The sequence below is a fragment of the Staurois parvus genome, unplaced genomic scaffold, assembly GCF_062004578.1.
Source record: "Staurois parvus isolate SC_StPar_1 unplaced genomic scaffold, SC_StPar_1.0 ptg000136l, whole genome shotgun sequence".
Classification (NCBI taxonomy): domain Eukaryota; kingdom Metazoa; phylum Chordata; class Amphibia; order Anura; family Ranidae; genus Staurois; species Staurois parvus.
This window is the reverse complement of record NW_028317932.1, coordinates 4,347,273-4,375,168: the sequence shown is the minus strand read 5'-3', so window position 1 is coordinate 4,375,168 and position 27,896 is coordinate 4,347,273. Positions and strand designations below refer to the sequence as shown.

Genomic DNA, 27,896 nt, shown 5'->3' with positions numbered 1-27,896 from the left:
CGAAAAAGGCTGATCTCCGGAGGAGAGGAGTCAGAGCAGGAGGAGCTGTCCCAGCACTCACTGCACTCCACTGCCTCACCGGACTATGAGCGCCGCGCCGACCCCCCGCATCTGAGCCACACCGACAACAGCACGGGCAAGGTAAGTGTCCCCGGGACAGGGGTCCCCCCAACAGGGGGCAATGGTACTAGGGGGGGCAGGTGGCAGAGAGATCGGGGGCATTGCTCCTGGAGTGAGAGGCGCTGTGCCCGGTAGGGCCGGTAATTGGACGGGGTGCAGCTCTCTCTCCTCCCCGGAGACCCGCTCTCTTCTCTCCGCTCCCTCAGATTGTTACTTTGTATCCAGTAGCCGCTCTGTGTGAGTCTATGGAGCCGGAGCTGACTATGGGTGAGCGCGGAGAGTGAGCGGAGCCCGCCCTCTACCGACACTCCACGGTAAGCACACCCAGAGCGCGGCCCCGCTTTTCGCTGGCTCTTTAACTTCCAGTAATTAGTACATCGGAAATCGTGTTTTTATTTTGTGCAATAATCTGGCTTCACTCTGCTACTGGTGATTGTTTAAAATGTGTTCCTGATCTGTGATCTGTCTCTACTCTGCATGGTTGTTGGATGAGTTGTATGTTTTATATTCTGCTGCCTGTAGGAAGTTTTTTGTGTTTTTGGAAGTTGTATGTGTTTAGTAAATATGTAGAAGTGTCCCGGTTATCTGTGTGTGCCGGGGACTGATAAGGTGCGACTGGGTGTCCGGCCTGATAATGCAGCTGCCTGGGATCTGCTGATCGATGTGTGATGGCAGGGCTGGATCGGGCAGTGTGGGTCGGGCAGGGATTGTAGGGATCGGGCAGTGTGGGTCGGACATGGACCTGTGTGGGTCGGTCAGGGACTGTAGGGATCGGACTGTGTGGGTCGGTCAGGGACTGTAGGGATCGGACTGTGTGGGTCGGTCAGGGACTGTAGGGATCGGGCTGTGTGGGTCGGACATGGACCTGTGTGGGTCGGTCAGGGGCTGTAGGGATCGGGCTGTGTGGGTCGGACATGGACCTGTGTGGGTCGGTCAGGGGCTGTAGGGATCGGGCTGTGTGGGTCGGACATGGACCTGTGTGGGTCGGTCAGGGGCTGTAGGGATCGGGCTGTGTGGGTCGGACATGGACCTGTGTGGGTCGGTCAGGGGCTGTAGGGATCGGGCTGTGTGGGTCGGACATGGACCTGTGTGGGTCGGTCAGGGGCTGTAGGGATCGGGCTGTGTGGGTCGGACATGGACCTGTGTGGGTCGGTCAGGGGCTGTAGGGATCGGGCTGTGTGGGTCGGTCAGGGGCTGTAGGGATCGGGCTGTGTGGGTCGGACATGGACCTGTGTGGTTCGGTCAGGGGCTGTAGGGATCGGGCAGTGTGGGTCGGTCAGGGGCTGTAGGGATCGGCCATGGAATGTAGTGTCCTGATCGCCCTGCCCTCGAACACGGGAGTTTTTGGCGGACTGTCTGTCGGGGGAGGGTCGGAGCTCCATTGACGTTCACACAACTTTTTGACATCATCAGCCTCCTGTTTGGCAATAGGAAGAGGATGAGGGAATGACATGGAGTGATTCACAGCGCAGATATGCTGGAAGTGACCTCATCAGTCTGTGGAATTTTCCCTCCTTGGTGATCAGTGTAAGAAGTGATGGCAGGAAAAGTCCTTCCACAGTCCCTGATTTGTATCTCTAGCTATAGATCTGTGTTCCCTGACTCTACTCCTGCTGGGTGTCTGTTCCAAGCATCAACTACTCTTTTGGTAAAAAATAACTTCTAAAGTTAGTTTGTGAACTTTCTTCCTAGTTTGAGGTTGTGTTCCCATCTTCTTGATTTTGGCTTCGTATTGAAAAATATTCTCCTGAACCATGTTCACCTCTCTGGTATATTTGATGTTTAAACATGTTCCCCCATATATACATAAATTCCTGATATGTATTATTCTTCAGATCTGGCACTATTTTTATTGTCTGTTCTATATCAACTATTTTTTGTAAGAGATGTCTTCAGAACCAGCCACAAATTTAAATGAAGTCTAGATAAAGACCCCTCTAGTGATCACTAAACATCCATATAGGGGAATCAGAACCTCCTTCCTCTTCCTGGTGACCCCTCTAGTGATCACTAAAGATCTGTATTGGGGAATCGAACCTCCTTCCTGATCCTTGTGAACCCCCTAGTGATGACTAAAGATCTATATTGGGGGATCAGAACCGCCTTACTCTGCTTGGTGATCCCTTTGAGTGATAACTAAAGATCTGCAGTATATAAGGGGGTCAGGACCTCCTTCCTGGGACAGGGCGCCCTCTACAGGAGGCAATAGTCATGAGAGATAGACCAGAGGAGGAGAGCATTGCTGAACCTTCTTCTGGTGACCCCTCTAGTGTTCCCTAACAATCTATACAGGAGTATTAGAACCTTCTTCCTGGTGACCCCTCTAGTGATCACTAAAGATCTGTATTGGGGGATGAGTACCTACTTGCTCTTCCTGGTGCTCATTTTTAGTGATACTAAAGATCTGCAGTATATAAGGGGGATCAGGACCTCCATCCTGGAACAGGGCGCCCCCTACAGGAGGCAATAGTCATGGGAGATAGAGACCAGATGAGGAGAGCATTGCTGAACCTCCCTCTGGTGACCCCTGTAGTGATCACTAAGATCTATATAGGGGAATCGGGACCTCTGCCCCCTTCTGGTGACCCATCTCATGATCACTAAAGATCCATATAATGGCTTCAGAACCTCCTTCCTCTTCCTGGCGACCCCCTCTAGTGATAACTAAAGATCTATATAGTGGGATCAGAACCTCCTTCCTGATCCTTGCGAACCCTCTAGTGATGACTAAAGATCTATATTGGGGGATGAGAACCTCCTTGCTCTTCCTGGTGATACTTTTTAGTGATAACTAAGGATCTGCAGTATATAAGGGGATCAGGACCTCCTTCCTGGGACAGGACACCCCCTACAGGAGGCAATAGTCATGGGAGATAGAGACCAGAGGAGGAGAGCATTGCTGAACCTCCCTCTTCTACCTGGTGATCCCTTTTAGTGATATCTAAAGATGTATATATGGGGATCAGGACCTCCTCCCCCTGCTGGTCACCCCTCCAGTGATAACTAAAGATCACTAGATCACCAGCAGGGGGAAGGAGGTCCTGATCCCCCTAAATAGGCCTTCAGTTATCACTTGAGGTCACCAGCAGGGTGGAGGAGGTCCCAATTCCCCCTATACAGATAACTAAAGACCTATGTAGGGGGATCACAACCTCCACCTGGTGATCCCTCCACTGACTCACCCCAGACTTCTATATAATAGTAATCAGGATCTTCCTCCTGTTGGTGATCTCCTGTTAATGCATCCCAGAACTCTATATTGAGGAATAATGACCTCTTTCCTCATGCTGGAGACCCCCCCCCCATAATACACCCCAATTATTCTATTAATGTTTCCCACTCCTGGCCACAGTGTTTGCACATTCTGCAGTCCTCTACACCCCCAAACCCTTTTCCTCTGTAGTTCTGGCCATTCTCTCCAACGTTGTACCCCCCAGTTGTCTAAAGACAATCTTACATTTGTCACCTTTACAAATGTTAAGTGTATCCAAAATCAAAACTTTTTTTTGAGTGTGGGGGGGGGGGGGGTTTGGACCATGAGCAAGCTTTATTGCTGTCTTGTGTCCCCTCTGGGGAGATTCACTCTTTGTTCCTGGTGACCAATGAGTCAGAAACTGATGGGAAATACAAAATGTTAAAGTCACCGGAACAGGATGTGAGCATAAATCTGTCAATGGGGACACCCTCTCCACCTCAGCTATGTAGGATGAGGTTTTCTCTCACTTCCTGTTGTCTCTCTGGGAAAGTTAAAAAAAAAAGTCCTCAACTGTACACAGGTAGCAGAGAGGAAAAAAGTCTTAAAGCTGCCATAGTCTTTACAGAAACATAAAAAGTTTTCTTGACAGACTCCTTAGCATGCGTTACAGGAAACCTGTAGAGAAATATAAAGGTTACTATTGCTGAGCTCCTGAAAATGCTAGCTGCCTGGCTCGTTTTGCTTTTCTTATTCTGAGCTGGATCAAGCATGTGACAAGGGAAGACAGAAGTGCTAATTGGCATCCTAGGTCAGGTGGTTTGAAGCCATGGAATTTGCTTGAGTGCCAGGGAATGGGGCATTTTTCACAATGAGAGGTCAGCAGCCTACATTTTGCTCTTGCTAATAATGATGTTAATTAAGCAGCTTGCTCCTGCAGCCTGTGAAGTGAGATAATGGCCTTTCTTTAAGCTGGAGATCCCTGCAGACAGAGAATACATTCCCCCAGGGCATTAACCCCTTCACGGTCCCAGGGAGTCCCAGGCTGTGTCTGTGGCATGAACAGTGAGAACAATGCAATGTGTTACATAACACTTCCCAGCTTGTCAGCACTGTTCTTCCTGTGGATTGCAGTACAGTAGGTACACTTGTACGGGTACACAGAGTGACTGGCTCACTCGGCAATGTCATGCAATTGTAATTGAAGGGACGAACGTCCTATTATTACTGCATGATGTTCAAAGTAAACAAAACTGCAGATTTGTCATCCATAAGCAGAGATTCTCCTTGTGAAAACTGCACTGATGAGTAGATCCAGAGATGGACAACCCAACCTTTTATGTAAAATTTGAATCTTCCTGTGAAAGGGATGCTTTGTCCAGCCTCCTCCCATCTCACTAGAGACCCTTTAGGCTCCATGCACACTGGGCGTTTTAATACAAAATGTATGCAAACATGGGCGTTTTAATAACGCTGGTAGTGTTAGCTGTGTAAAGTCAAGTTAAAAAGGCAAGGTTTTTTTTTTTAGCGTTTAGCCACATTTGCGTTTGTTTTTTTATTTTTTAAAAAAAAAAAATTTGCTCAAAAGTACGAAACCGCTGTTTTTCAGCATTAGAGCTTTTTTACAGCCAAAAAGACTCTTAGAAACCCACTAGTTCTGGGGTTTGTTTCCAGCCAAAAAATGCTGATTAAAGCCTATGTGTGCATGGACACATAGGATAACATGCTGGGGAGTTTACTGGCTGTAGAAAAAAAAACGACAAAAGCCAAAAACAGCAGCTGTAAAAACGTCCCGTGTGCATGAGGACTAAATGTGATGGACAGCTTCAGTAAGGAGGCTCTATAGGATCAGGGTCTGAGTCTAAGTTTGACTTTAAGCCCTGGTTCACACTGATGCGATGCGGAATTCGCAGTGTTTTCTGCAAATTCCACACCACATCAGAATCGCACCCCGTTCAGGTGAACCGCTACAGGTGTGTATGTTAAGTTAACACCCCAAAAGCGGTCCGCAAAACACGGTACGATGTGCAGAATCGGATCGCATAGGTGTGAATACCCATGCTATCCAATTCTATTGCAGACCAAAAAAAGGGTTCTGCTTGGTTTTGGTGCGGTGCAATTGGAGCCATACAAAATGTATGGCTCCAATCACACCGCACACAAATTGCATGTGATTTGCACAGGAATGTGGTGTGGTTCCTGTGCGAATCGCATGAGATATACCGCACTACATGTATGTGAACCCGGGCTCAAATTTATAGAGTTTGAATTGCTCAGGTTTGGTTTAAACAGGACTTAAGAAAAAAAAAAAAAGTAGTTAACCTGATTTTATTTATCCATGTCTTTGTTATTCTTTCTTAATCAGTGTAAAAAAAAATGTTTGCATTAGAGCCTATTCAGAAACTATTATTTTATAGTTCTTAATTGGATAATTATTCCCTGGTTATAATAGACAATTGTGCATTGTACGCAACACAGTAATACCATCCTTTCCCTGAAGTGATGGTCACCCTTTCCTGCAGCTCTAACAGTGACATATTAACTACCATTCTTTTTTGCATATTAAAGTGGACCTACTGATATAGTTCAAATTTCACATCGCTTTGATGTTTTATTGATTAAAAACACTTTTTTTTTTTGCCATAAATAAAATTGCAGCCCAAAGTTTAGCCAGTCATGGTCACATGGTATCTGGCTACCATTCATTGCTGCAATAATCTTTTGGTTGGTACTTGCACATGGTACTGATGTATGAACATCAGATACTCCTGGTATAAAAAAAAAAAAGCGAGGAAAAAAAAAAAGCTGAGGATGGGCTGTATAACACATGTACATTTGCATGTATTCGTACACAGTGGTAAAAATTGTTCTAGTGTTTTATTTGGTTTTTCATCAAGGGAGTGTCGCATACATATGAATTTGCACATATGCAATAAAATACTGGGTAGAAACACAAATTTTTGTAACTTGCTAATTTTTGGTTAGCACTTCCGCCTGGCAGTACTAGGGTCGTTGGTTCGAATCCCAGCCACGGCACCTCCTGCCTGGAGTTTGCATGTTCTCCCTGTGCCTGCGTGGGTTTCCTCCGGGTACTCCGGTTTCCTCCCACACTCCAAAGACATGCTGGTAGGTTAATTGGATCCTGTGTAAATTGGCCCTAGTATGTGTATGTATGAATTAAGTTAGGGACCTTAGATTGTACACCCCTTGAGGGTTAGGGACTGATGTGAATGTACAATATAAATATGTAAAGCGCTGCGTAAATTGACAGCGCTATATAAGTACCTGAAATAAATAAAAATAAATAACTTTTTTTCTACTGTTTTTTTATATGCAGCACAAGTTTACACTCCTGTGTGTACAGGCCCATTAAAAACAATGGGTTACATTTATATAAATAGAAAAAAAAATGCCTGAATTGCCTAACATGTGGCGTTTTTAGGTTTCTGCATGTACAGAAGGCCTTATGAATGAATTCCCATTGCTAGGATTGTTAACATAAATCTCTTTCTTGTGTTTATATACAAACAATTGGCACAATATGGGTCTTCCACTAATTGGTAAAATGTTTTCTTGTAAATCATTAGCAGTGCATGGGCATTTATCTGAAGTACACGCTTTCCATCATGTCTTCACTAGAAACTCCCCCCACCTTAGATTGGTTCCTTCCCCCCACTTCCACTACATTGTGTTGTGTGGGAAAATTCTCTTTATCTGTGATGAGTGGAGGGATTGTGTTCTCCAGCAGTCTAGGGCACACTGCCTTTCACAGGTGCTGTACACAACAAGGTGCCCTTTGGTCAGCCCCCTGTATCTTTGGAATACTATTCTAAGTGGAACAATGAAGGATCTTCCCATGTGAAATATTCCATTTTTTAATTCCTGGTAACAGGCTCTGTGCCTGCCTTAACTGTGCTTTCTGCAAGCCTTTGTTTCCGTTCTGTCACTGTGATTTCTCGTATCCACCCAGACAAGCTGCTGGGATTTAGGGTCGCATGGTAGGATTTGGATTAATACTGCGGACTTGAAGTACAGTCTGTCTGGCTTGTTCCTATAAACCTGGAACACATTGAGAACAGAGTGTGAGATACAGTCTCCAACACCCCCCCCCATTACTATACGTCATTTATGAATGGGGATTGCAGCATTAGAAATGTTTCTTTCTGAATAGAGCTTTTTTTTTTTTTTTTATTCTAAGCTTTGAAAAGATGTGACCGTGCAGTGAGCCATCACAATTTGTAAAATGCGATGATCAAGAAATGATGCCCACTTGGTAGCCTGGGGCCACATAGAGCTGTGAAAGGAAGCCTGTACTAGGAGCATTATGTTAGCTGCTATTGCTGAAAATTACTAGCTGCCTGTCATGCTGATCCAGAATTGGATAGTGTATAGGTCAGGAGTTGTAATTTCAGTCTGCCTTTACTTGCTGCATGCTTGTATGTGAATTCAGGGAGTATTGAAGTCAGACAGCCAATCAACACGTGTTGTAGGAAGGTTGGCATTCTAGGAATTGCCTCTGTATAGAATTTCTTTAATGGGCTCCATCAGGCGTTCTCTTGGTCCCCTATTACCCCTGGTTCACACTTGCCCTGCAGCCTCATCGCATTTCTCTTGTGGGACATGGGGTGGGGGGGAACTTTGTGGTTTCCACGAAGGAGCATTTTGGAAACCGTGCATGCACTGTTTCCTTGTGTGACACATGCGCACAGCAGCCCTTCCAAATGGCCTATTTGCACCACATGTAGTGCAGTGCTTACATTTTTCTGCATCAAAAAAACATGGAAAGTAGATTGTATGGGTTCCAGTGGCATAGTTCACACCAGTGCTGTGCATTCAGTGCTCTTCAGTTCCAAAAAAAAGTACAATATGCTGCTTTTTTTTACTGTGCAGAACTGTACTGGAACGCAGTAAAAAGCATCAAAGACTCATTAAAAAATAAACCCTAGTACAATGAAAAAACAGGATAGGAAGCAAAAGAAAAGCATTGTCTTCATATAAATAAAGGTTTTGCAAATGAAATGACTCAAGAAGGAGGGAAAAAAGCGTCTGTAATGCATTCAGAAACACATTAAAAAAAAGTGCACAGGAATGCATAAAGAGCATTACAGCACATGCAGAAATGCATCCAGAATGGATCTGGAGGATGTTTTTGTGGTATTGTCTGCTGCTTACCTGGCACCACCATTACAATTCCAGCTCGTCACCAGTGCCATATAGACACCATAGTATTGAAGAGCCAGCATTGTAACTGGAGGGCGCAACTAACCTTTCAAATGGTGACCTGCAGTTGGAAATATGATGTGCCCCCACTGGCTACAGTATATTTGATTCGTTGAGCCCCACATGTTATCCGTACCCATAAAATGCAATGAAGGCCATAACTAAGTACAGCTACAGGAGGCCAACAGCAAATTTTGTTTATGGCCAAGCCAATAAATCTATCCTAGGAATAATATAGTGTTCCATCTCAAAAGGAATGTTTCCGTTTTACCTCTTAAATGGTTCTTATGGTAATTTAGGTATATTGAGGGCTATCTCCTAGGAGGCCTGATCATGTTTTGCGCATTTTTATTTATTTTTTTTCTTTTAGGCAAAATCACTATTTCGGTAATTCTTTTTCTCTCGGTTTGTCTAGTATTTGCAAGTTTTTACCATGCAATGTTCTGGGAATGTGCCTGAAAGTCTTAACCTGGAGCTTGTACTCCTAACAGGCAGATCCCGTTCTACCACATCTCTAATCCTTCCTCTCTATTTGCATCTCAGTGATCCAGCGGCTGCTGCACGTGTCTGTTTCAGTGTCTATAAACAGGTGTCTGGCTTTCAGAAAGGAAGGCGTGCTCTGCATAGACTCCTACTTGCTTCCTGAGGTTTAAATGTTTTTACACACCTCTTTAAATGTTTACAGCACTCTGCTTCTCTTTTATGGCCTATTGTAAGTGGATTTCTTGCAGGCTAATGACAATTACAATGGCTTGCCCATCAGTATGAACAGCAAGGCATGCAACAAAACGATACACTTATAGGTTGACATTATCAAAGTCTACAAGGGCCAGCTTGGTGTTCTGTCAACAGCCAGGGATTAAATCAACCAATATAGATATTACTTGTGATGTGAAGAGGAGATAAATGAGTGTATTATTCAAACACTCACTGCAAATCAAGGCCTAGTTGGCCAAGATGGGTGGTGCTGTCAAGTCTCCACAGTGTATACTGTCAGGTATAGCAGAGCTCTATGCATTCTTGAGATTCCTCTATACATGGGGAAATACCCTTTTTACAATAACATGAAAGTGGTATAATGCATTCCCCACCTCGCATCTCACTAGGATACGCCCACTATTCCAAAATGTGTGCTAGAGATTCTGGCACAGCAGTATAGCTTGGGGTGGCCCCTCTCTCTAAGGTCAAGTTTGAAGAAACAGCTTTGTTTGGCTTGACACTTGATGTTTTTAGCTCTAGGTAAAGGGTAGAGCTTGATGCAAATTTTTAGCAACAGACTTGTTTTTCAGAGGTTGATGTACAACACTCAGAGAACAGACAAGTAGTGCCAACATTGAACTAATATTCGTGGCAGCCAGAGCTTTTTCTTTAGACAACTGGACCACGTTCACTCCGGTCATCTTTATTTGACCCTCTTTTGGTTAATATGGAACAGTAAATCCCTAAGGCTTCCAGTTCATGGACATCCTGTATAATTCACATCGGCTAGATGTGCCTTGCGTCAAGAAGTCTAAAGCCAGCCATAGATGGTTTGAATCTCGGACGGTTCAGCGGGTGGGATTACCCCATCAACACTGACAGCATTTATGGTGGAATTGAGCAATTATTTATTTTTCCTCTTTCCTGCAACCTGTGGTTGAGGGAAATAAAATCACATCTTCTATGGACTACCAAAGTTTTATATTAGCTCTTTTAACTATAGAGATCAAATTAATTTTTCCTGCATCCTCTTGACAGTTGTCAAAGCGGCCATCAAGCTTTTATGGACCCTATTGAGCAAAGACATGGAAGCTGAGACATGTTGGGGCATGGAATCCCATTTTCAGTGGGAAACCATTGATTCTCTGCGCCTGTTCTGGACACACATGGTGTTTTGCAACCCCTCAACAGCTACTGTAAACAATGGTACCATTCACACTAGAGTATGCCCTTGAAATTGTAGTACATGTCACATCTTTCTTCTTGTATGCAATCAAAAGCCTCATACAAAGTTTCTCATCCATGTACCAGAATCGCTATGTAAATCCCAGGACCACATTGACCTGCCTTATTGCATTAAGTTTCCCATATAATCAAGGCATCAGATTTCATTTCCTGGCGGACACCTGGTCTCCCATCCCATGTTTCTCATACAGAAGCATATATTGGAATGTCTCCATTTGTACATGACTCTTAAAGTCATAGGAACACCATGAAACAGCAAGGATATTGCTTTGTTGTTCTATTCTACAATAGCAAGCAGTGATGCTTAGAAAAGCTGTCCTCCTGTTTCACAATGGTAAGGTTCTTATTTTTGTGGGTCTGTACCTTTAATGCCTAGCGTCTAGTGGGAGTGGTGGTGCCAGGCTGGAATTCCTGCGGTTTTGGTCCATCGACTCTTGTACTTGTTCAAAAAGCTGTTTTTAGTAAAATAGATGAGTAAGATGGCTGAGCCAAGAACAGAATGTCTTTTGGCAGTGGCAAGTGAGGCAGATTATTTTTTTAATAACCTGAAATAAAATAAAGTTAAATAGTCCTTCTTGTATGTAGCAAAATGTTGGACTTGACACACTCTAAATATTTTTTTTTTTCCTGCGTTGCTATTTCAAGAATTTATTTTTGTTATAATTCTTTTGCTGGTTCTGTATGGAAGGAAAAAGGTGTACACTGAATATTCTAAATTTTTTTGTTTTTTTGCTTCTGAAGAAAGAGGGTGTACCTACTGTATGCAGTTGTGTGTTTAATTTTCTATCTGTACAGTTACAGCAGAACTTCTGCAATTGAGCACCACAAACCAAAAACTGTTTTAATTCCTTGTTTTGAATATTTAAAAAAAAAAAAAAAAAAAAAAAAAACATGGATGGATGAGTTTGATTTGAATATTTTAAAAAAAAAAAAAAAAAACCTCATCCATCCATGTTTTTTGTGTTTTTTTTTTTTTTTTTGTTTTTTTTTTGTTTTTTTTTTTTTTGCTTAGAAATCAAATTGAAAACACCCCCTAGCATTTCTGGCTGTGGTCATCTTGAGTAAGGGCAGAAGATTCATGTCGCATTTACTTTCTGTAATTTATCTGCCTTTAGCTCAGGCATGCAGACAGGAGGGTGTGCTTGGCTAAGAAAACCCCTCCACTCCTGATTACTCCTGGGATGTATGACATCATTTGCCTAGGCATGAAAACCAGGAAGTAACTGAAGAATTGTAAAAAAAAAAATTAAAACTAGTAAATATGATATACTTTCCTATCCATTTACCGATTCTAGTAGCATAAGCATTAAAAATAGTCACTGTTGACTGAGGGTGAAGTTCCGCTTTAATAAGCGTTGTACTCATTTGACAGATTGCTGTCCTTTGTTAGACCTTAGCTGACCTGCTCAGACCCCACCCCTAGTAATATCACATGTAATCTTTAGTCCTCGTGCACACTGGACATTTTTACAGCAGCTGTTTTTAGCTTTTGATGGTTTTTGTACAGCCAGTAAACCCCCCAGCATGCTATCCTATGTGTCCATGTACATATAGACTGTAATCAATGGTTTTTGGCTGGCAAAAAAACCCCAGGACTAGTGGGTTTCTAGATGAGTGTTTTTTTAGCTGGAAAAATGCTGAAAAACGCAGCAAACTGGTGTTTTTGGATGGTTTTTTGACCAAAAAAATGTTTTTTTTTTTCTTGGTCAAGAAAACGCAGCTAGACACTAATGCTGAAAAACTCAAGTTTTTAACGTGACTTGACACCGCTAACATTACCGACGTTATCAAAACGTCCAGTGTGCATGAGGACTAATTATTAGGAAGCGCACTCCTTCTATTGGATCTCGACAATCATGACACTCTAAGAATTATTGAGAAAGTTATACATAGAGTGGCATAGTAAACATTATTATGCAGGTGAAATGCAGTGCATTTTATTTAAAATATTGTTGCATAGTACAGTATCAGGCAGCCTGAACAACAGTTACATTGTACATCCGATACATTTATCAGGATGGTTTAGGAACATGGGTCTGAGCAATAAAACTGCCTCATGTCCTACTGTATGGCCACAAGATATTACTTTATCATTTTTTTTCCTTTTTTATTCTATGAAACTGTTAGTGTAAAATTATACTTGGACTTTTACACATGCAAGAAGTCCAATATCAAGCAGTGCTGTAATCTTCTAATCTGACACTGAAACAATGCTGCCCTTGAAAGACATCAGGTGTTTTTTCTAAAATAGAAGCTGAAGTGGCAGTTACTTTAGGCCCCAACGTCCTCAAGCGACCCCTTCATTCAAAGCTCGGGTGACACTTGGCCACTGGCTCTCTCTGATAATTTCTCGCTGTGTTCACTTTGTAGCGGCCCCGTGAGCAAAGCGGCTTAACAGTGTGTCTTTTCTAGTGCAGTCTAGAGCCACTTCATAAAACATCTGGCAACAATTTACCATACATAATTCAGTGGGAAACAATTGCGGCATAACATCAGAAAGCCACACCGCTCCTATTATATGTGTGGGGAATTTGTAAGGTCAGTAGCAGTGACCTGATTCATGCAGGGTAATATTTGTGTAGTGGTGATTTTTATAATGTATACATTAAAATGGTAGGAGACACTGTAATAAAGAGTGCTGGTACAGAGCATGCAGATTGTGTACAGAATGCTGAGGTGGGACAGGTTGCATTCCACCGGAGTGGGAAGATTTAGCCATTGTTGGTCCAGCTGTTAAGTGTCCTGGCTAAGGTTCTGTGTAAAGAGGGAAGGCCACCCTGTAGATTTGATGAGTGCTTGCTGTCTGTCCGGGGGAACAGAACCACCAGCTGCTGTAGGGGAGAATTTTTTATTTTTTTTGCTTTTATATTTTTATATACATTATAATTAGCATATTTATTTTTTTTTGCTTTTCAAAAAAAAATCTTTTTTTTTGGGGGGGGGGGGGGGGGGCATGACGTACATTTTGTGTACATTCGTGTGCTTAGTCAAATTTGCATGTGTACTTTTTATTGCTAGGTTGAGTACTGCACGCTTGGCTGAAACACTTAGCCACTTGTTTACAAACATTGTGTTGGGTAGACCTTGGAAACCCAGGAACATGCAGTGGTAAATAGATGCGGGGGAATTACCTTGTTTTGTGTGTTCAAGGTAAATTGGTGTGTTTGTTCCCTGTGGTAGTCAGGTCAGGTTTATGGCACCTTTTACATACTGTAATAGCGGCCTAGAGGCAGTCAGATCCCTCCTTTTAGTACATATGCTGGCTTGTGCAGTAAAACACGCTGATCTATAAATTGCTGTGTATGAACTCTTGAACCTTGGCCTGTGTCAACAGGAGAGATTTTTCTGCAGAGCGGGGTGGTGGGTGTGTTTTTAAAGGGTTTTCCTTACCACAGGTCTGCTTGGTATGCTACTGAGGCATTGGCCAATGGCTGCAAGAAGATGACAGCCGGTGAAAATATCTTTGAATACATTAAAAAGATCCACTGAAGCCTGCTAGTGATTTTTATTCATTTTATACTTTTTTGTACTTCTTTTTTTTTTTTTTTTTTTTTTTTTAGGGTTAGTGCCATTTTTGTCAACTATGTAGCCTACAAAGAGAGGTTGCATGTTGGTTTAGCCTACAAAATTGCAAGAAATGTCCTTCTGTACCCATAGTATTTTCGGCAAGTTCAAAAGGCAGGTGGTGTGACCTAATGAAAAGCACAGTAAACCCTAGAAACTAATAGGTTTAGGTTTTAAAAATGTGCAAACTATCTGGCCACTGTTGATAATTGTGCTCGTTTTCTTATTAAATAAATGAGGCTCCTATGTAATTCAGGAATTCCTGGCACAACAAGAATTCCTCTTTCACTGATCTGATTGAAATCTGCAGGTGCTTCCTATAGTTTACTACTCTTTGCACATGACCAATATAAATCTGAAGCCTACCTGCATTACTACAGTACTTAGTAGTGTAGCCCAAAGCAGCTAATGAGAAACTTGTTTTATGAGCTGCCCATGAAACTGTCAAATGTTCTCAGTGGTATCCCATGTTGGCATTTCCATCAAACCAGTTGGCACTATAGATGTCTTTATTCTTTTTTCCTAGTGACTCCATAATGTGCATTGTCATTAGGAAATATCTGAAACCTCAGAGCTGAGCCAGTGTCTTCTTGCTGTACATTAAATGAGACATCAGGGCCATTGCAAGTCTCGCATAACACACTTGTAAATAATTAACCAGCTTACTGTTTCCCCACTCTACAAATATAGCACTAATTCAGATTTAATCACCTGCCCGGTGCTTTTGGTTTGGTTAAAGTTTCCGTTTGCTGATGCTGATGTTATTTGCAACCCCCTCTTTAGCATTAAATATTGTGCTTGATGTCTCCAACCATCAGACCTGCAATAGACAAAAAAATCTATTTCAGGTGTCTTTGGATTGTAAAGTGGTTACACAAGGGGACAGGAGGACGTGTCCCCTGGATTTGACCAGTTCTAAAAGATAAGGATGGTATTTTTGGAGAAAGTCAACTGATGATCCGCTAGTATGCTTATGTTTCTATGCTTGGGGGAACAGTTCCAAGCTACTTATGGCAATAAATATTATACAAATTTCAGCAACTACTCCACATCTGCAAAAGCATTAAAAATAAAAAGTAAAAAACTTGTTCATAGGATCTGATATTTATTTTAAGAGATGGGTTACCAGACAGTTGGGCAATTAGGAAACGATCGGATCATGTACTGTGTTTTATTCTGTTATTCGGGAACTTATAGTATTGGATGAATAATTGCATATGGCTATAGGGCCAAAATTGATGCATGAGCCAAGATATTCTGAAATAGTCACGTGACCAGCTATAGACCAAATATGGTTAGTGAAGACCAGTCTGACACTATTATTGTTATTATTATTATTATACAGGATTTATATAGCACCAGCGGTTTGCTCAGTGCTTTACATTATAGTGGGAGACAATACAGCAACAATACAGTTCAATACAACATCACAAAATGATTTTGCAGCTCCTATTCTTCGATCCAGCAGAAATAAGCTAGCTTACCACTCTGGAGAGCTCAATAGGCATGCAATATCTAGCAAACTTGTGTAATGTGAAAGGATAATTGGCCCACCATCTGGACGTTGCTGATGGGGAAAAATTGACATACAAGTAGGTCTACATCTCTTGGGGCAATAGAAGTAGTTGTGTGACTTCCTTCACTGTCTTGGGTTATCTTCATCTGAGTGACTATTGAGTAGCCATATGTCCATTGGACTGGGCAGTCTGAATATCAATGTTTGTATATAGCGCTGCCTTTACAATGCCTAGGTGGGGCAGTGGTCTGTCTGATGTAATCCTTCCAGCTAGCAACGAGAGTTGCAGGTCAAAAGGCATCTGCTGAATTCTGAAGCCACCTGTAACCATCACTATTGTCACTTGACTTCTGAAATCATTGGGGTTAAGCAGCGATTTATATTTTTATAACGCAAAGCTTGCATGAAATGGTTAACCTTACAGGTATATGTAGTACATACTTTTTTTTTTTTTTTTTTTTTTTATTTACTTTTGATTATAATTGGATGCCAAGTAGACTATTGTAGATGGCAGTTGCTGTGTCAGGGTTAACATCTTCAATCCACGTCATGAAGAGAGCTGCAGTACCAAACATTATTCTCTAACAATCCTGATACTTCTGTTCTCTAAAGAAAGGAAACCTGATGTCATTCACAGCCCCCTATCTTCCATGTAATTTGTGAGCTCAGCCCTCTTCGTCACCACACATTCCACACTGACGTCAACACGCTTACTAGCAGAGCAGTAAAAGTTTCTGGACTCTTGCTCATCACAATACCCCGGCTGTTGTCACGTCGATTGATAAACACGGGCAGATCACTGAGTCACCCTGAGTCATCTTTCCAAATAATGCTTGTGCCGTGATGTCTGTGCTAGCTCCCTCCTACATGCAAGCTAATATTAAACTGCTGTCTTGTAAGCGTATAATAAAATCGTGATGAAGCAAGGCGATTCATTTCACTCCCTCATTGAGACGGGTTGGCTTTCTTTCTATTAAAGCATCAAACGGCGTATCTCCTTATCACTTACTGAATTGCTGCTCTACTCTGCATCTGGCCATGCTGATACAGGCACTGCATTTAGGTGTGTATGTATGTGTGTGTGTTTGTGTGTGTGTATGTATCTATGTGTTTGTGTATGTATATATTTTATTCCATTTCTAGTAAGAAGCAGCTTTCTTTTGGCACTTAAGAGGTTACTTTGTCCTTGTGACGGCAGATATCCATGTAGACAAGAGAGGCAGCACTAGGACATAATTAGATCGGAGGCATAAAATGTCCTTGCTAGAGACCCACTTTCATTGATACATCTTCAGGCAGCAAAAAAAAAAAAAAAAAACCGGGTGGAGCAATTTTGTGCTATTAATATATCTGTGTTTCAGCATTTTTTTTAGTAAGGTCCTATGCCCCCTCCCGTGTGCTTCCCTGGGGACATACAGCATGCAAAAAGTGTTCTCTAAAGAACCAGGCAAATTTTTTTTTTTATTTTTTATTTTTCTTCCTTTTCCTCCTGTCACTAAATGAGCTCGCTGGAGCTGAATGGAAGTGACAGGAAGCAGTTGCCGCATTATTACAGTCTAGCTTTATCTTTGTTTCCTATGTTACAGGAATGCATTTACGTGTTTGTGTGTGTAAAATGTTGATGATGATTATTAGTAGTTATTTTATGGTTTAAAACTGAAAAAAAATTTTAAAAAATTTTCTTTTAATTTTAAAAGGTCTGTGAAATCATCAGCCATGAGCGGGTTACTAAAACGCAAGTATGAGGCCCTGGAAGACTATTCCACATACTCCTCCTCTTCATCATCTCCATCCTCATCTGCCACCTCTTCAGGAGGGGAATCTGATGACGAATACAGCTACAGTCCAAGGCCGATCATTAGGGATTATACCCGTAAGTAGATGGGGTTTAGTTGCTGAAGGCTTTTTTAAATTCTGGTTTAGAAAGAGAAAACGTATATGGTACTTCTGCAATTTATGTGTGCATTGCAGTGTTTTTGAAGAGCCAAACCATGGTAATAGCTTAAAAAAAAATGCTATCACTGCTTCTGCAAGCAGCATGGTCAGACGTGCGCACTTCTCTCCTCCTAGACTACAGAGCACATTCCTTCCTAAGCTGTCTCTTGCTTTGCAGCCAGTAGTGCCAGTATTGTCAGTGTGTGCATGCATGCATACAGAGATTTCTTTCCTGATGCCACCTTCAGCTCCCATGAGCCTGCCAATAAAATGTGTAGCAAAGGGCTCTTGGGGGTTGTCGTTCTGTGAGGGTGCTTACCTGATTAAGAAATAAACTAGACACCTTTTTACAAGCCTATTGGTGATATCACCAGGAGTAATAAACTAGCTTATCACTACAAGTAAAAAAAGAGAGAAAATTAATGCAGGGACATGCTCCAGAGGGAGAGAGCCTTGGGGGGGTAAATTTTTTTTTTTTGTCATGCTTGGAGATCACCTTTGGTAATTGGTAAGGATTTTTGTTTCCTTCTCGAGCTGGGTTTAGATGGCTCAAAATTTGGACAGTTCAGCAGGGGCCAAATTTCAATAAAACTGGCTTTTTTGGTTTTCTGACTTTAGGGGGCCAGACTGTTACCAGTGGGAGTGAAAAATGCAGCAGAAATAGTGCCCAATCATTGTCAGTAGAAGGAATGGCGCCCTATTATTGTCAGTGAGAGGAATAGTGCCCCAACGTAGGTGTCAGTGAAAGGAATGGTTCCCCAACACTGGTATCAATGAAAGAGAAAATTTGCCCCAATACTGGTGTCAGTGGAAGGACTGGTGCAACAACATTGGTGTCAGGGAAGGACTAGTTCTCCAGCATTGGTGTCAGTGGCAGTAGTGCACCATCAATGGTATCAGTGGGAAGAAAAGTGCTGCCCCATATTATTGTTAGTGGGAGCAATAGTGCTCTATATTTTATATCGGTGGATGGAATTATGCCTCATTGTTGTCAGTGGTAGGAACCATTCCCCAATGATGGTACCAGTGGGAGGAAAAGTGCACTTTTCATCTTTTGTGTTAGTAATAGTGTTCTGTAGTTTATATCAGTGGGAGAAAATATGTCCCAATGTTGGTGTTAGTGGAAGAAATGGTGTCTCATATCAGTGGGAGGAATAGTGCCCCAAGGGCCATATAAAGGCAATCAAAGGGCTGCAACCGGCCCCCGGACCACAGTTTGGAGACCACTGCTGTCGAAAATGGCAGCACTCTCTCCACCAACTGTTGTTGTTTTGGTATTTTTTTTCCTTTTTCATAAACCGGTATTGATGAGCTAGTTTTAACTTCTAGAAACTCGTCATGTGTCTTCATTAGTAACTTTACATTAAAATGCTTAAAGCAGACTCCTAAAGTGCCTTGTTGGACTTCATGTTTAAATGCCCAGCCTTGGAAAGTCATTTGCATGTAGCTGATAAGCCAGTCCTGTATTTGTGCTCCCATTCGAACAAAATCTGCTGGCAAATCAGGCTGGTTTTCTGGAGTCGGCTAACCTCTTGCATCCCAGCTGCTGTGCAGTATGATTGTAAACTGGTCTTTAAATAATCTGCATAGTTTCCGTAACTGCAGCAGTAAAGATGTCAACTCTTCAGCACCTGAGTAAACACACAGAGCGCTTTCCCCCTTTGGATTCTAGAGTATAATATATAATCCCGGAACACACAAGTCATGCTCATTACTGTAGAGTGCTCTCTAAAAGTTTTTCATAATCCCCTGACATTAGCCACTTTCCATTGGTCAGCCTGGAAAAGTTGAATGGGTAGAGCTTGTATTACATTTCATATTGGCCATTGCCTTGTTAGTAAGCCTTTATTGCTAAGAGCAACTGTGTGCAGGGTGCAGTAACCCATAGGAACTAGATCTGGTGAAATCTGAGTTTTCTGAATGGGTTTTTGCACATTTTGCTGTCAGCCGTCCTGATACTCTTGTGTTTATTGTCCTTCCACCATGATTTCACAGTTGCATGCACTAGATTTCTTGTGTGTATTTTTGCATTCTTTTTTTCTTTCCTCCAAACTAAAAAGTAAAGATAGTAAGGAAACCTGATGTTTTGAGCTTCCTTCTGCCTGTCTAGTGGAGAGGTTGTATGGCCAAATACAGCAGGACCAGAGGGTGGCTCTCCAAATGACTATATATATATATATATTGCAACAATTCTTTAAAAGAGCAGACAGTTGTAAAGGGAATGTATTGTTTCTGCTGTGCGCTTGCTTACATTGTTTGGTTTAGAGTTGAGATACTCTTTAAAACCAGAATGCTTCAGCTACTTTGTTCCAGCATGCCTTGCCAGCCAGCAGTCCGCATCTGGAAAATGACCAAATATAGGACCTGTCATGAAACAGGATAAAAGGCTATTCCACCTAAAGCCATCAGTGTTTGTCTGATATGAGCCAACTAGCGCACATCTGATGACTGGCAGGCTCTCTGCTCTCATTATGAAAACAAGATTTGAAATGATCAGTTCACTGCGACACCAGTTAACTGGGAGCTGCAAACACTAGGACTGGCTGTCTGCCAAGATCCTTTGTAGTGAACAAGGGAGTGGGTAACAAGTGCTCTGACAACCATCCTTTTCAAGCTGAATAGATTAGGTAGGTGAGACACAACTTCAGTGATTATTTTGGGCAAATAAGCAGTAGCAAAAAAAAAAAATAAAAAAAGTGGTTGTAAGAGATGTAGTTATCTGTGGAAGGATCTGAATTTAAAAATAGTGTGAACTTCCTTTTTCAAAGTTCTGTTCGCATAATGTAGTTAAAAGTCATACTATTTGCCAATTGGCGGTTCAACTTTAATCTGCGCTACTGGTGTAGTTTTTTTTCTTTTCATGTAACTGTCACATGCTTATTAGAACTATGCATCTAATAAGTATAAATAAATATATATATATATCTCTTGTATATAATATTTATATATTTCTGTTCTCTCTACAGCTGTATCCATTTTAAAGAAAGCAAAACTTGCAAAGAAGAACAAAGTACATTTTGACCGGGTGGTCGTGTTCTACTTCCAGCGATGCCAAGGGTTTACGAGTGTGCCGAGCCGGGGTGGTTGCACTCTGGGCATGCGGCGGAAACACAGCTATAGCCGGCAATTTACTATGGAAGAATTTTCAAGGGAACAGTTGACCCGACGCAGGGAGAAATTAAAGGAGCGCTTAAAAGAAGAGAAGCTGATGGCATTAAAAAATATGGTAAGTTTTGATGAACCAATATTTCCCTGCACATATACTCCAGATGGGGAGGGGGGGGTTTGGATGTATTTCTGACACACAATGGGGTTGAATCTCTGAGGCTCCATGCACACTGGGCATATTAATAACGCCGATAACATTAACTGTGTAAAGTCATGTTTTTTAGCGGGTTTTGTTTATCAAAAATTATTTTTTTGCTCAAAAAAGTCCAAAAACACCGGTTTGCTGTGTTTCAGCATTAGACTGTTTTTACAGCTAAAAAACTCATAGAAACCCACTAGTCCTGGGTTTTTTTACAGCCAAAAAAAAAACACCCCTGCCAAAAAACAATGCTGATTAGTCTGTGCATGGACATGGGAGTTTACTGGCTTTAGGAAAAAACGTCAAGCCAAAAAACAGCAGCCGTAAAAACGTCCAGTGTGCATGAGGACTAAAACTGGAGAATGCAAAATCTGGTGCAGCTGTGTATGGTAGTCAATCAGCTTGTTAATTAAGCTTTGACAGTATAACCTGAAATGCACAGCTGCACCAGATTTTGCACTCTCCAGTTTAAGTAAATCAACCCCAATCTGTGGTGGGTCAGGTCACAGAGGTATCTTGCAGGTTGCTTGTATTGGTTTGCACACTCGTGCTAAAATGACCAGCTATGCTCTCTTCATAGCAATAGCTCCTTCTTCCTTTTTTCAAAGCTTCCAATTCCCTTTTGGGAGGTAAATGATTGTAGTTGTGTTTTTTTTACAATTGGCCAAGGATTTAATACCCTAATGAAGAGAGCAACAGCTGCTGCCAATTTCAGCAGCTCCTAGAAACTAGTGAGAAAAAGTGTTCGTCTGTCCAATCTGATTAGTGGCCTTGAGTGGCTACACACCATTGATCTTTGTGCAGTTTTATTTATTTATATTGGGACTTTCACTGGTCATCCTTGTTTTCTTTGCTGTACTAATATGGATCTCATATTCCTACGGTTGCACTTACTTTCACGTTTCTCTTTTACAGTTTACAATGAACGGTACAATAGAGTCAGAAAAGGCCAATAACCTCAGCATAGATGACATCTGTGATGAAGATATCGACATGACCAATGCAGAGATTGAAGATGGTTTCAGTCCTCGCATGTACCCTGCCAAAAAACGAAGGGCACTGCTCAAACGAGAAGGTGTAAAAAAGATTGACAAAACGGAAAAGTATGAGCTTAATGAAATCCGGAAGTCACGAGAACAATGCGGCTGTGATTGCCAGGATTTCTGTGATCCAGAAACTTGCAGCTGTTACTTGGCAGGAATTAAATGTCAGGTTAGTATGGGCTTGCAAAAATTGTTCTCACACCAAAATCACAGTTTTTTGTTTTTTTTAAAGACGGCCTTTGCACTGCACTTGACTGTGTACATTTTGTTCAAAGAAGTATTTTGTTTCTTATACATTTTTGATGTTATATATTTAAAATGTTAGCTTTAGGAGATACCATTTTCTCTTCCTGAGCCTAAATTAAACAGCCAACAACAGTTGGAATGGGGTTATGTGCTGTATCATTTTGGGCAATATACCAAAAACTGTGTGCCAAGGGAGAAATCATTTCATATACTGGGATATGTCTACTTTGTTGGCCCTCATAGGTGGGTTTGTAAGTTTTAGCAGCCTTATTTTTGTACTGAAACCGTTTTGAATCATTCAGTAAAGGAACATGTGCTTTTTATCATTTCAGAGGGATCATTCCACTTTTCCATGTGGATGTACAAAGGATGGTTGTGGAAACCCAAATGGAAGAGTAGAATTCAATTCATCCCGTGTGCAGACCCATTTTATCCATACGGTTATGAAGCTTGAGCTTGAGGAAAAGAATCAAAATAATGAAAGACACGATGAGACCGACGTAACCTGCAGTGAACAATTTGATTCCTTTGGGTGTTCATCACTTGAGGACAGTGAAGAAGAAGAAGATGATGACAGGACTGTTCCTACCACCACATCCACCAGTTCCTCCGCCTCTAATTCCCCAACGTCATCCCCTTATCATTTCAATGTAGACTTGGAACCAGCAAATGAGAACAGTTGTAGTAGTGACACCACAGACAGTTCAAGTTCCTCTTCTCAGAGTGAAGTCTCTGAAGGTCCTTATGAACTTGCCTCTTCATCTGATAAATCCCAGTCAGACTTGGAGGAAGACTATCTTGCTAGGATTCTTCATTTCAATGATTCAGAGTACGAGGAAAACAGCAGTGACTGCCAGGACAACTTAAGTTTTTTTCATAGCACGGATTTTTTCTGTGACAAGGTTTACGAGTCCCTTTCTAGTTCCGAAAAATCCAATAGTGAGGTGTATTCAAACACCTTATCGAACGTTACAAAATGTGTAGATGAAAACGCAAACCAAGGCGCAGATTGCTTTTCGAACAATGGGGTATCTGTGGCCGTCTCTACTGATTCTACTGTGACACAAGGAGAGCCACTCTTAAAAAACTATATGGATATCAGCCTTTCTTCAGAAAATTTTGACTTGCCTGATGAACCAGATTTCAATTTTGGACCTCTTTACAATTCGTTAAGCGAATATGATAATTTGTGTTCTCAGCAGTGTCTATTAACATTCTTTCCTGGATTTCCACCAGCGACAGACGCAACTGCAAGCTTCTTAGAATCTTTGATTAGCTCCTCGGAATCCTCTGGTGACAATCAATATTTAGAAGATGCCTTAAAATCGCCATCTCCTTTTGAATCGCTTATAGCGTAAACAGTGGATTACTGAATCCCATCTGTGGCATATTGCAGAGACATTACTACAATGAAAAATTTGAAATGTTTCTATGTTTTTACATGGATACAAATATTTTTGGTCTTTATATTGGGGAATACACATTTTGGAATACTGCCACAGTAAACTGTTTACTACACATCGATTTTGAACTAATATATACATATATTCTTTTTTTTTTTTTTTTTTTTTTAGAAGTTGCTTGTATATAAACCTGAAGAATTGTGATTTGTTTGTAGACCTGTGAACAACTATTTTATGGATGGGAGTGCAAAAACTTCCATCTGTTCAGTGCTTTTAAGATAAACTTTATTCATGTATTTATTGTAAAATTGAGAAATATTTGCAGAAGTAGTGTGCACTACTCGGGTTTACAGAAAACAAGGAAAAATGGAGAAAAAAAAACACAGACTTTATATAGAGCTGTTTTATTTATTGCAAATTCCAGGAATGAGTCTGAAGCTTGAACTAGCAAGAGTTTTTTATTTAAATTGGAAATACCTCAGATGTATTATGAGTACAATCATATTTTTCCATAATATATCTGCATTATTTATAGCCTAATATTTTCTGATTTCTGTACAAGTGTTCAGTTCTTACACCCCCCCTTAGTTCTGTGCATTGTAAAAGTGCAATATCACAGCAGCAGTCATTTATCAAGATATGTCCACTATATAGAGCAGATTGATAAAGAGACATGTGACTTTAATGTGCACATGGCACCACAATGCTCATGTTCCTGGTCCAGACCACTTCTGTGACGTGCAAGTCTGTGCCTTCCTTTTTTAGCTGTTTTTTTTTTACCTGATTTCAGCAAAGTTTTATGAGCATCTTTCAAACACCTTGAAAGAGGAAGGCTGGGACTAAGATGCAGGGACGTTTTATACGTAGGTATGTGAAGCTGAATGTGTTATGTACCTTGCACTTGCTTTCCAGTGCTCCCATACATCAATTCCACTATGTGGAGTTGCCATTGATAAATGCCACTGACAACATCAACAAGCACAAGGATTTAGTGGGCGGTTCCATTTTTTATTTTTTTCTTTGGTCAAAAATATCTTCGTAGTTTTCAAGTTTTGTCCCAGTATTGAGTTCCACTTACAAGCCATATAATATAATTTTTTTCCTATATGTTTGATTTCAGTTATTTAATCTTACCATAAATTATTCATATTTATTTGAAGCTTCTAGGGATAAGGCCATACAATTCTATGCAGTTGGTTGGATGTTCATGCCAAGAAATCCACCAACTTGGCAAAGTCACTGCAATGGTAAAATAACTACAGAGCCGGAATAGAAGAAAAATTTAAATTGCCATGATTTTTAGGTGGACTCATTTTATATTCCACAGTAATATATGACCCAGGCTATTTATATATATTATTTCTTTTAAATATAGGTTATGTGTTATGTAAAACAAAGTTATTTATTTCAGTCATTTAAATACATTGTCAAATGGATTTTTTTGGTTTCTACAATCCACTTGTATTTAAATGAAATATAACAATATTTAAGCTTTAAATGCAGATATTTAAGTAAGAGTGTTAATTAAAATGAACATTTATGGGATGATTAAGTAATAAAAGTGTGTTTTATATATTTTTAAATTATAAAACATGTTTCAATAGGGCCAGAGACCAAGAACTATGTAACTCTGCTTTGTATTTCTTTTTTGACTGTACTCTAAAGGTTATCTAGTGCTGTGAAAAACTATCGCAAGGAATTTACAAACCATCCTAATACTTTGACCGTCCAGCTCGCTAAAGTTACCAGTTTGTAGACTATATATATATTTTTTTTTTTTCCTATTTTGTGACCTAATTGGCTACTGTGAACAATGTCCTGCTTAGCAGGGCAGTATTGGAAGATAACCAAATTGAAAGTGCAACTACGCTCCTTATTTTAATTCAGACCTTTTTTGTAATTAAAACATTTTGTCAGAGCTCAGGAATCCCATTTTGGCATTAAGGCATTGTTCCATTCACGCACAAGGTGATTCCTTATCTTGGTTGCATTTTCTAAAAAAAAAAAGTTTGCACATGTTGAGTAATGAGCCATTGTTAGGTGGGTAATACAGCATTGAGGCAGTGATGTTTTGCTTTTATTTCCTACAGCCTGAGCAGTGTGCCAAATGTAAATGTTGAGGTTTGCCTAGTAACCTGGAGTAAGTGTGCTCTAAGGCAGTGGTCTCCAAACTGTGGCCCTTTTGCTTGCCTGTATTTGGCCCTTGGGGCACTAGTCTTCTAGCTGACACCATTTATTGGGAAATGTTGATGGGGCACATTTTCTACTACCACTGGCCACAATCTGCCCCTCCCTCCCAAATCCTGAAAGACCGTAAACTAATCCTCTGTTCAGAAAGTTTAGAGACCCCTGCCCTAAGGCAAGACGCCAACATGATTTTGACTGCCATGATATTAGTCCAGCAAAGGCTGATTTAGTGTCACCTACTGCAACAAATGCTTCTTGTTACTAGATAAACCATAAGGTCCAGATTGTATAAAAGTGTCATTATTCAGGATAGAATTATTTCCCAACAGTCCAAACAGCAGTGAAAGCTTTTGAGCCTGGCTTGTGCCTGATGGGAAGTAACTTGATTCTTAGTAGAGACACTTGGATACATCAGGCCCAAAGTTTCATTGTGGTGAAATAGTATTTAGACATGGTTCTTATTCAAGTGATACACACAAGTGCCTTTGCCTGCACTACTTTTGTATGCCGGTGTTATGTTTGTACCAATGTGTCCTTTCATGTACAGCATGTAAAAAATGTGCTTCATCTTTTCACTAAACCAATACATTTGGTCAGAAACTGCCAGTACCAGCTTGCTTCAGCCCATCAAGAAGCTAAAGGATTTACATTATTCACATATGCCAGACCTGGCCATGTGTAATAATATGCTATGTAAAGCAAAGACTTTGAATGGAAGAAGCTTTTCATTGCTTTTGGTCCTGCTAGTTCTGGAGCAGTGACCATTTCTTACATAGGGCATCTGTTCCCCCCAAGACCACCAATTAGATTAATTCTGCCCTGAAAATCTTAATCTCATTGGTGAATGTGGGAAAATAACTCCAGTTCTTAGTAAGTACACATTGAAACATCATGCCTTTTTAATCACTGCCCAAAAAAACAGAATAAACCACAATCTGGGAGAAGGAGGGTTTTTGCGCAAATACTTGCTTCATTAGAGTTTAGCTATGTCTTGGATATATAGGTAAAAAGAACTTTACTGTGCTTATACAAGTCAGAGCTGTGACATACAGTGATCATATCAGCCAGCAGATATCCAGCTTTTAACAGTCAAGCATGGGCAGCTAATAAAAGTACATTTTGATTGGCTGCTTTTTATAACTGGACGCTTTGTCCATCCTATAGACTCATTTGCATTGTTTGGTTGACCATAGATGCTATGTAAATTGTCTGAAGCCTTGCTGGGCTTACACTAAACATTGAAAGCTCCTTTAAAGTGCACCTGTCATGGACACACGGTGGAGGTCTGTATTGTGAATGCTGTGGACTAGTTTTCGCAGCTTGTTTTGACAACTAATCCTTCTCACAAGATGGCTCTTGGCTTTGTGTATGTGATGAGTGCAATGTTACTCTTCATCAATGACCTTTGCGTAATAAAACAATGGCCAACTGAAGGTCATTTTTTTTTTTTTATTGTACCAACTGCTCTAAACTGATCCAAATAAACTAGTGATTGCTATGAGTTACTATGTATACTTGCCCATTGCGTTTTTGAATTTGTCTAATGAGCCAATCGGTTACTGTCTTTAAATATGCTGTCTAGTTCGAAGCCAAACTGAAGGGGTGCACTGTTCTAATGGTATTGTGAAACACTATGGGAACATGGTTTTGCAAAGGCCTGTTCTACCACTCCGGCATTTAATAATGTCGCTTAGTATTTCAAGTGTTAAAACATTCCTGCTAAAATGTAGATAACTCCAGTATTGACAGGCCGGTCTTGACAGCATATTAAAACTTTAGTTTTAGCAGGCATTCATGGGTTTTACTCGGTCTCTAACATACTGACAAGAATGATCTGGTACTCACTGTATTTATTGGCACTAATTTTTTTGTTACAACATTCCTGGGTTACTTTTGCATTACATATATAATTTAAGGTAAATTAAATATCCTGCCTTCATACTATGTGCATTTAATTTATTTGTTTTGTGCCAAAAGCCATGCATAAGATTGTATTTTGTTTCATCTGTGTTGTCTATTTGCCCTGGGTATTTATTGACACGGCTTGTAACTATCAAACCTCTTTCACAATTGCTATCTTTAGCAGTTTTTGTAAATACTGTTGAGTTTTTTTGTTTTTTATCAGCAATGAGAATATCTGCAACTGCTGTATGTCATTTCATTAAAGCAATATGAAGAAAATATTCATTACACTTACAATAAAAATCTTAAAAATAAA

The 27,896-nt window shown here is 40.8% G+C and overlaps 1 protein-coding gene across 1 annotated transcript; it reads left to right on the top strand.

Moving 5' to 3' along the window:
* CSRNP1 (cysteine and serine rich nuclear protein 1) lies at positions 1-27,896 on the top strand. Its single transcript, XM_089673137.1, has 5 exons — positions 1-141; positions 17,255-17,430; positions 20,459-20,718; positions 21,715-22,011; positions 22,421-27,896. Exons 2-5 carry the CDS (start codon positions 17,274-17,276, stop codon positions 23,444-23,446), a joined length of 1,740 nt encoding a protein of 579 aa, XP_089529263.1. The 5' UTR covers positions 1-141; positions 17,255-17,273; the 3' UTR covers positions 23,447-27,896.